Source organism: Amyelois transitella, chromosome 22, assembly GCF_032362555.1.
Source record: "Amyelois transitella isolate CPQ chromosome 22, ilAmyTran1.1, whole genome shotgun sequence".
NCBI lineage: Eukaryota > Metazoa > Arthropoda > Insecta > Lepidoptera > Pyralidae > Amyelois > Amyelois transitella.
In genome coordinates this window covers 8,093,405-8,103,711 of record NC_083525.1, presented here as the reverse complement: position 1 = coordinate 8,103,711, position 10,307 = coordinate 8,093,405, and the positions used below count along the sequence as shown (strand labels likewise).

General features: G+C 42.7%; 1 protein-coding gene across 1 annotated transcript; it reads left to right on the top strand.

Annotated features, from left to right (window-relative positions):
- The first annotated feature begins 52 nt into the window (after positions 1–52).
- On the top strand, positions 53–10,300 carry LOC106138538 (protein adenylyltransferase SelO). Its single transcript, XM_013339711.2, has 12 exons — positions 53–196; positions 881–1,044; positions 1,675–1,755; positions 2,476–2,639; positions 3,655–3,827; positions 4,547–4,646; positions 5,046–5,206; positions 6,144–6,265; positions 7,002–7,131; positions 7,503–7,629; positions 8,389–8,522; positions 10,178–10,300. The coding sequence occupies exons 1-12, from the start codon at positions 53–55 to the stop codon at positions 10,298–10,300; spliced, it is 1,623 nt and encodes a 540-aa protein (XP_013195165.2).
- The last annotated feature ends 7 nt before the right edge of the window (positions 10,301–10,307 follow it).

Genomic DNA, 10,307 nt, shown 5'->3' with positions numbered 1-10,307 from the left:
GAATTTATAATTTTACAAAGAAAAAAATCTCAATATTTTTATACGTAATAAAATGAAAATGGAAGGCGAAACTGTAACATTGAAAAGAAATTTAACTGAATGGAGATTTAGCCAATATCCAAAGTACATATTGCTACCTATTGACGAAAATCATGATCAAATAAAATCCAATATAAAAAACGTGATATTTTCGGAGGTAGGTACAGTAATTCACAAATTAAAATTTAAGTATGAATGAATTTTTAGACAAACACATACGATAATCACTTCTATATCCTTTGTGGGGCAAAGCCAACAACCGAAAATCCACGTTCCGTTGTATGGCTAAATGATGGAACCAAATTGTGACTAGCCTATCGCCTACAAGAGGAATCCTCAGTTAATTTATGCCTTAGTTGCCATTTACTACATCCTTGGGAAAAATACGGTTCTATTCTAAAGTGCCGTAAACCACACGGCACGGAAATAACACCTTATTTTAAATTTATGAAAAAGTCGGGTGGGTGCGGTTCATGTAACGTCCACTATCGGCGTTCGTCTCAGTGGCGTCCAGATCTCGCTGGGGAGGTACCAGAGTGCGCCTACAACCGCTATCCTGGATCGAGTAAGTCAGGGTTTAACACTAAGCGACTCCCGTCTTACCTCCGCACCGCACCTTTGCAGGAAAACCTTCACCTTATTGGATCATGATTGCTTGCATGCCTTGCAATGTCCTCATAATGACTATGTTTTAGTAGGTGATTCCTCTTCCGGGTGGTGGTATAAAGGATTTTCCTTACATATTGCGAAACAGAAAAAAAAAATGGACCACATAACCCTTCGACGCTTGTTATATTGCTCGACGCTTTTTAATCCAGTGAATGAGGGACATGGTTTACAGGTGACCCCCCGGCCTCTCGACCGTAACATCCGGCTGGTGTGCGCGTCGGAAGATGCCTTGACCAATATCCTTGATATGGACCCCGAGATGGCCAATCGCGAGGAGTTTGCCGAGTTCATTGCTGGCAGAAAACTGCCCTATGGAGCCCTACCTGTTGCTCATCGGTTATTATGCAGAAATCTTTAGTTACGATAAGAATTCCTAGGATCTTATACCATAAGACTATTTATTTAAACAACATAATTTTTAACCCCTGACGGAAAAAGAGGGGGTTTATAAGTTTTACATGTCATTCTGTCTGTCTGTCTGTGGTATCATAGATCCCACATGGACTGAGCGATTTCAATTTAGTTTTTTAAAGTTAGTTAATGAATGAATGATTTATTATAGAAGAAACATATTCAAGATATAAGAGGGTTAAGAAGTATGTACGGTGAGGAACAGCATGATAAGGAATATTGTGATGTGAAGAAGATATAAATGATACGTTTAGAAAAATGAATGAAATCAGGTTGACTAAGTTAATAAACAAGAAGAGTGAATGGAAAGGTTGGAGTGGGAAGGCGAAAGACGAACGTACTTCTATCAAATTAAAGACGTCTAGGTGAAAGGTCAGGTCAAGAGTACCCGAAACCGCCGACCTTGATGAGAGATATGAATGTAGATGAAGCGAAGAAGTATAAGCATGCAGGGATCGTGGCAAATGGAAAGATTTAGTCTCTGCCTACCCTTTGTTTTAATTGGTGCCGGGAACCACACGACCACACAATTTATATTTAATTTATTTTGGACAGATATGGCGGTCACCAGTATGGTTCCTGGGTGGGGCAACTTGGTGATGGGAGGGCTGTTATACTTGGAGAATATGTCAACAGGTAACCAGTCTCTTTAAGTTGGTAGGTAACTAAACTTTTTCAATATGTCTACGTATTAGTCAGCCTGATTGAATACCTTAAAGTCTCACATCAAAGATAAGTATTTCTTTCTCGCTTAGGCATATCCTCATCTGTCTGGAGACGAGTCTCGATTGGATTAGTCAGGTTTTTACACGAAGCAACTTCTTTCTGACCTTCGCAACATTTAAGGGTAAACCAGACATGTAATGGATCCATGGTTATACATTCAGTTGCCTGAATGTGCAGGTTTCCTCTAGATGTTTTGCATCACCATAATAGCATCGGTTAGTATTCAAACTAATGTACATAACATTGAAAAGAGTCGTTGGCCGAGGTGGGATTTGAACCTGTGCCTTCCTGCGCATCACGCAATTAACCGGCCCACCTTGAACCTGCGCAAGAGTGCAAAACAGTAACCGTTACAGATTTTAATCTGACACCTTACCCAATCCACCGCGACGCTCTAAGTGATTTTGGGTTGTGAATATTGGCCTGACAACTGAAGACGGTACTTCCTATGGACTATCCCTTATAGGCAGGAAGTGAGGCCGAGACGGGATTTGAACTTGTGCCTTTCTGCGGATCACGCAATTAACCGGCCCACCTTACCAATTCGACATTACACTGCAACGCTCTTTTGGGTTGTGAATATTGGCCTGACAACGAAAGACGCTTCTTCATATGGACTAACCCTTACAGGCAGGGAGTGAGATGGCAGGTTCAGCTGAAGGGATCAGGTCAGACGCCATACTCTCGAGTCCACGACGGCAGGGCAGTCCTCCGGTCCACCATCAGGGAAATGATCGCCAGTGAGGCTTGCCACTTCCTAGGGATCCCCACTACGAGGGCCGCTGGCGTTGTTGGTAAGTTGTGAAAGTTGTAATTGAAATTCTTCACAATCAGGTATAAGGCCAGTGAGGTAAAACTTTCTGTAGGGCGATCCCCACTACAAGAGCTCTGATAAAAGCTGGGAAATGTTTTTCACCATATAACAGTCTAGAAACTCTTCATTACTATTTATTCAGACGACCTCTGTGGCGCAGCGGTAGTACCCCTGTCTGTGACACCGGAGGTCCCGGATTCGAATCCCGGCCAGGGCATGATGAGAAACGAACTTTCTCTGATTAGCCTGGGTCTTGGATTTTTATCTCTATATAAGTATTTATTATAAAAATATAGTATCTTTGAGTTAGTATCTTGTAACACAAGTTTCTCCATCAGTGTAATATGTCCCGTAAAAAAAAAAAATATCATGCCGGCCGTTTCTTAGGGATCACTATACTGGCGACATATTATTCTGACTCTATCAAATGTCTACTCTCCTTAATCAGGAACAAGATCCAAAGTCTCCCTCCCATAAGAGCTTTTGGTCTAATCGGTGTTTTTTTTTTTTCGTGCTGTCACTTTCTTCCGTGTGATTTAGAATAGGACCACTCTATAATCTTTCTCATAGATGTCGTAAAAGGCGACTAAGGGAAAGGCTGATAAACTAGGGATTTACCTTTTCAAGACTGTTAGCTCTGTCTGCTACCCGGCAAGGAATATAGACTTGAGTATATGTATGTATGTAAGTAAATCATATTCTAGGTACTATAAGACTTGCTGATGTTGTTGGTAAGATAAAGTAGTATAAGAATCAGGAATTGAAGGTAAGAAATTAAAAGAAATCAGGACTAACAGGCAAACAAGCATGTTAGGATAAGAATTTGTAATATACTAACTGGTAGGCCGTCACCCCATAATCTTCTACACTTTAATTTCCATTGCAATAACGTGGGTCACTTGTATAATTATACCAACAATAAGACCTGACCGTGATTCGAACCTCCCAAGCCATAGACCATGAAATCTTGACTTGGTCTTCCAAATATCCATCAGTTAGTGACGAAGGAGTGATCCGGGACGTGTTCTACAACGGGAACCCCCGACGGGAGCAGGCGTCAGTGATCCTGAGGCTCTCACAGAGCTGGTTCCGCTTCGGATCCCTGGAGATCCTGTCGCGAACTGGGGAGATACAGGTGTTGAGGCAGCTGTCTGATTTTATCATCAAGGTGAATGATTTTATTCAATTAGGTAGGTACCTAAAATGGACGTTTGTTTTGTGATTGCGCCGTGTGGTTCCCGGCATCAATAGAAAAAAGAATAGGACCACTCCATCTCTCTCCTATGGATGTCGTAAAAGGCGGGTAGGCTTATGAACTTGGGATTCTTCTTTAAGGCGATGGGCTAGCAACCTGCCACTATTTGAATCTCAATTCTATCTTAAAGCCGAATAGCTGCACGTGGCCTATCAGTCTTTTCAAGACTGTTGGCTCTGTCTACCCCGCAAGGGATATAGACGTAATAATATGTATGTATGTTTTGTGATTGCGTTGAGCGGTGGAGTGTGGCACAGAAAGGCACAGGTTCGAATCCCAACTCGGCCATGACTATTTTCAAAGTAATGTACACAAATTTAAATACTAACCGAGGCTCTTATGGTGAAAGAAAACATCGTGAGGAAACCTTCACATTCAGGCAACTGGATGTGTAACCATGATCGATCCAATACGGTTGCTCTGCAAATGTTGCGGATGTCAGATGGGAGTCGCTTCGTGTGAAAACCTGACTCACCCAATCCAGGATCCATGGTCAAAGGCATACCCCAAGCTCCTCTCCAGAGTGGTAAGGATGCAACTGGGACTAAAAGCCAGGAGGAAGAAGATAATAAGCAATTGTCTTCCGAAAAAAAAAACTGGCCTTATTCTACATTACCATACATGTTTTTCAGGAGTATTTCCCAGACATACATTTGACCGACGAAAATCGTTTCATAAGGCTGTTCTCCGAAATCGCTCACAGGACCTTGGATCTAGTGGCCAAATGGCAAGGTAGGTATTGCAATTGCTCTTTGTTTAAACTTGTTTGGCTCTAAACTGATTGAAATACTTACGATTACTTGATGCTATGCGATTTTAAGGCGATGGGCTAGCAACCTGTCACTATTTGAATCTCAATTCTATCATTAAAAATAGCTGAACGTGGCCGTTCAGTCTTTTCAAGACTCTGTCTACCCCGCAAGGGTTATAGACGTGACCATATGTATGTACTTGATGCCATGCAACAACTGTCATCCAACAATCCAATCATCCAAATACCTCACTTACCTACTTTGTATCCGGCATGAATAACGCCCAATGACACAGGCGTGTTGAGAATCACAGGCAGCTTTTCACCTCTTTATACAGAATCTCTTGAGCTGAAGGAAGATTGATGATGTAGTTTTCCAGGTCTCGGCTTCACCCACGGTCTTCTTAACACTGATAATATGAGTATTCTCGGTGTGACCCTCGACTACGGGCCGTTCGGTTTCGTGGACTCTTACGATGGTGGCTTCGTCGCCAATTGCTCTGATGGGGAAGGACGATACGCTCTGGCCAAGCAGCCCGATGTTAGTGTATCCAATTTGCATTTAATTGTGAATTGGTTCTTTTGAATTTTTGTAAAGACTGCTCTTATGGTCAGGCAAAAAAGGCAAATTCATGTAGGCGTTTAGGAAAACGTCCCAGGTAAGAGAGATGAGAGACCATTTAGCCGATACTTTGCGGCGCAAATTTTTAAACACTTAGCAGTTTTTTTCTTTCATTTCTATATTATGGCTTCCACCGGACTATCGGTGATTCTGCCAATGTCATGGTTTGAAGAGACACGAAGTTACGAAATTGGACGGTATACAATCTGCAAGGAAGGCATTTGTTAATGTACAAACACAACAAATAGGTATTGTTAGTAAAAGAGAAGACAAGCTAATGATTAAACACTTAGCAGTTGAGGTATACAAATATTTTGTGACACGTCCGACGTGTCAAACGCCATAGCATTTGGTGACACGGTCGCCGTGCCCAGCTTATTAACTTAGGATTCTTCTTTTAGGCAACAGGCTAGCAATCTGTCACTATTTGAATCTTAATTCTATCATTAAGCTGAAAAAAAAAACAGCTGAACGTGACCTATCAGTCTTTTTAAGACTGTTGGCTCTGTCTAGCCCACAGAGGGTATAAACGTGATTATATGTATGTTTATACATATAATCACGTCTTAGCCCTTAGCCTCGAGTTAGACAGAGCCAACAGTCTTGTTAAGATTGATAGGCCACGTTCAGCTTTAAGATAGAATTGCGATTCAAATAGTGACAGGTTGCTAGCCCATCGCCTGAAACAAGAATCCCAAGTTTATAAGCCTACCCCTTAGTCGCCTTTTACGACATCCATGGGAGAGAGATGGAGTGGTCCTATTCTTTTTTGTATTGGTGCCGGGAACCACACGGCGCCATGTAAGGGATATAGACGTGATTATATGTATGTATGTATATGTTGAGTATAATTCAGGTGGCTGTCTGGAATGTGGGTCAGCTCGCGAACGCCCTCAAACCGCTTTTGACCTCGTCTCAGCAAGTCCACATGTCCCACATACTGAAGACCTTGGATACTTACTGCAAGAATAAGATACTGTAAGTTTAGGTATCTGATTTTTAAGACACGATCCGTACATCACACAGTTGAATAGAACCCTAAAATTTGCAGTCAAAAGAAAAAAGTTTTAGACCATTCCATCTCTTTCCAATGGCCGCCGTGAAAGACGACTAAGGGATAGGCTTATCAACTCCCATCTTCTTTGTTGATGCTTGTCCCTGACCTATTCTCTCGTCCACATTTTATATAGTTCTTTACGAAGTTTGGATAATTGTAAAGTTGACGTTATTGAAGAAAATTCTGCAGAACAGTTTGTTACCGCTTATTCTGCACTGACGCTTTGGAAGCGGCAGTGAGCTTAGTTTTGAGCAATTTATTTGAAGACAAAAGATATTTATGATAATTATTAAGAGATTTGAAATGTCCCCTGATAAAGAATTAAAGATTTTGAATCTGAATTTGAATTCTGCTTGGGGCATTACTAACAAGTTTTAATAGGTTACTACAGGCCGCCCGCGACTTCGTCCGCGTGGAATCAATCCCGCGGGAACTTTGGGATAAAAAGTACCCTATACGTTATTCTGGGTCTTCAGCTACCCACATATCAGATTTCATCGTAATCGGTTCAATAGTTTTTGCGTGAAAGAGTAACAAACATCCATACTGACATAGAAACTTTCGCATTTATAATATTACTAGAATAAAGCTCGTGAATGCCCGAAAATCGTGACAGTGTGAAGACTGATATCGATGACCAATATAAATATGTCGCAGGGAAACCTTCCTCATGAAGGTAGGTCTGAAGGAAGAACGTTGGGGGGACGAGCTGTTGATCGAAAAGCTTCTGGACATGATGCAGCAGACAGGTGCTGACTTCACGTCGACTTTCAGACAGCTAGCTGAAGTAATGTATTCGTTTTTACATATCTCTTGTGGGGAAGACAGAGCCAACAGTATTGAAAAGACTGATAGGCCGCGTTCAGCTGTTTGGCTTAATGATAGAATTGAGATTCAAATAGTGACAGGTTGGTAGTCCGTCGCCCAAAAAAAGAGAATCCCAAGTTTGTAAGCCTTAGTCGCCTTTTATGACATCCACGGGAAAGAGATGGAGTGGTGTCGATGGAATTTGTATGCGATTTGATCAGCGACATCTAGTGGTAATATGATAGCACTAATTCTAGCTATTCCATACAATTTCGTGATAACTTAACTTGAGGCGTATGATTGAACTACCCCCCTGATCTTTACAAGTCATGTAAAATTTACATTAAACAGCTGGAACCATGTGAAATGGTCAGCGAGAGTAAGTTGGCTGAGAAGTGGGCTTTGAAACGGCTGTCTTCCCACGCGTCGTGGGGATGCTGGCTGGACCAGTACAGAGAGAGACTGGACAAAGAAGCAGGTTTGACCTTCGTTTTACACACACGATCACGTCTGTGTCCCTTGCGGGGTACACGGAGCCGGCTATCTTGAAAAGACTGAAAGGCCACGCTCAGCTGTATCGCGTTATAATGTAGTTGAAATTGTTTTATAGCGTCCATGGGAAAGATATCGAACGGCCCTTTTCCAAAGTGCTGGGAACCACACGGCGCACCTTGACCTTCGTTTTCTTTATTTTTTTAGGTGTCGTCTCTGCCTACCCCTTTGGGACAAAGACGTGCTTTGACGTATGTCTGTAGATTCATATAGTGGCAGGTTGCTAGCCCCTCGCCTAATTTAGCCCACGTTTTATTTATTAGTCAGACCTCATTTACCCTCACAACTAGGAATTTTGACCAACTTGATACTTACAACTTACATTATGTGGAACTTACTTACATTATGCCTGCTGGAAGATATTTCTCTAGAAAAAAGTAGTGCCCTTGTAAATTTCTCTTTATTTTAAGTTATTTTCTTATTTTCCTTGTTGTACATAAATATATAAATAATGTTTTAGCTTCATAGTTGTCTAATGTTTTGTCTCCATAAAGTGCCTGTCATTGCTTTTTCTAGACACCACATTTATGGTCCAAATGTCCCTTAATACTGAATAAAAAATTCTTATTACTTGTATTGTATTTGGCCACAAAAAATCATGAGGATATCTGCAATCTTCTTCTCTCTCTCAATCATCTTCTCATCGCGATGTGCTAAATTACAATTAAGTTATGCCATTGTCAAGTGGATGCCAGCTCGTGCGGCATGTTCGAGGACGAGCGGCGCCGGCGCATGCTGAGCGCGAGCCCCGCGTACGTGCCGCGCAACTGGCTGCTGCACGAGGCTGTGCTGGACGCTGAGAAGGGGGACTTCCAGAAGGTAAGCCTCCCATCCATCCCTCCCATCCATCCCTCCCATCATCAGCGCGAAGACCGTGCGGTTCCAAAGACGAGAAACAATTTATGACTTGAACAATACCTAATCTAGATGACACGAGGCTGTGCTTGATTCTGAGATGGGGGACTTCCAGAAGGTAAGCTTCTTCGCCATCATCAGCGCGAAGTAAGACCGTGCGGTTTCAAAGAGGAGAAACAATTTATGTCTTGAACAATACCTAATCTAGATGACACGAGGCTGTGCTTGATGCTGAGAAGGAGGACTTCGAGAAGGTAAGCCTCTTTGCCATCATCAGCGCGAAGTAAGACCGTGTGGTTCTAAAGAGGAGAAACAATTTATGTCTTGAACAATACCTAATCAAGATGACACGAGGGAAGGGGGACTTCCAGAAGGTAAGCCTGCCATCATCAGCGCGAAGTAAGACCGTGTGGTTCCAAAGAGGAGAAACAATTTATGTCTTGAACAATACCTAATCTAGATGACACGAGGCTGTACTTGATTCTGAGATGGGGGACTTCCAGAAGGTAAGCCTCCCATCCATCCCTCCCATCATCAGCGCGAAGTAAGACCGTGCGATTCCAAAGAGAAGAAACAATTTATGTCCTGAACAATACTGGACGGTGAGAAGAATGACTTTCAGAAGTTTATCTTCTAACCTAGATGACACAAAGCTGTGCTTGATTTTGAGATGGGAGACTTTTAGAAGGTAAGCCTCTTCGCCATCATCAGCGCGAAGTAAGACCGTGCGGTTCCAAAGAGGAGAAACAATTTATGTCCTGAACAATACTGGACGGTGAGAAGAATGACTTTCAGAAGTTTATCTTTCTTCAAATCTAGATTACACGAAGCTTTGCTTGATGCTGGGAAGTGCGACTTTCAGAAAGAAGGTCTCACTATATTCTTACCTAGATTCTCTCACCAAGTAAGACCTTCCAACTGGCTGCTGCAAGAGACGGTGTTCGACGCTGAGATGGGACTTCCAGAAGGTAAGCCTCTTCGCCATCATCAGCGCGAAGTAAGACCGTGCGGTTCCAAAGAGGAGAAACAATTTATGTCCTGAACAATACTGGACGGTGAGAAGAATGACTTTCAGATAACATTTAGCTATAGACACGAGATCCAGCAAGTAGCCGCCTAGCGGATAGCGAGCTACTTAACTTGGTGAGCGCTGGTAGTCCAAAGGTGAAGAACCAGGGCGCGCACTTTTATAGGGCTCCCGGGCTGTGAAGAGGGGCGCCCTGGAGACCGAAGTGGCACGATGTCACAACTTAACTACTGCATGAGGCTATCTTGAGAAGCGTTGAGAAGGAAAACTTCAGAATAGTAGGTCTTCCTCCCTTACAAGACTTCAAAAAACAAGGTTATCAGTTTCTTAGCCGTCAACTTCGATGGTAAAGGGTCAGGTCAAGAGTACCCGAAACCGCCGAGCTTGCATGAAGAGAGTTATGAATGTGGATGAAGCGAAGGAAATATGCAGAGATCGTGGCAAGTGGAAAGAGGTAGTCTCTGCCTCTCTCCGGGAAAGAGGCGCGATTTTATGTACGTATGTATATATAACTTCGATGAACCTATGAGCTCTCACTCTTCTTTCATAGATAGTTATTTCCGATAAAAGAATCAGGATATTTATTTTTCAGGTAAGATTTCTTCTAGAAGTGATGCGGAACCCGTACGAAGTGCAGCCCGAGGCTGAGAAGCGAGGTTTCTCCGCGCAGCCCCCGCAGTGGGCCTACGAGCTGAAGATCAGCTGTTCCACTTAGACTTTTT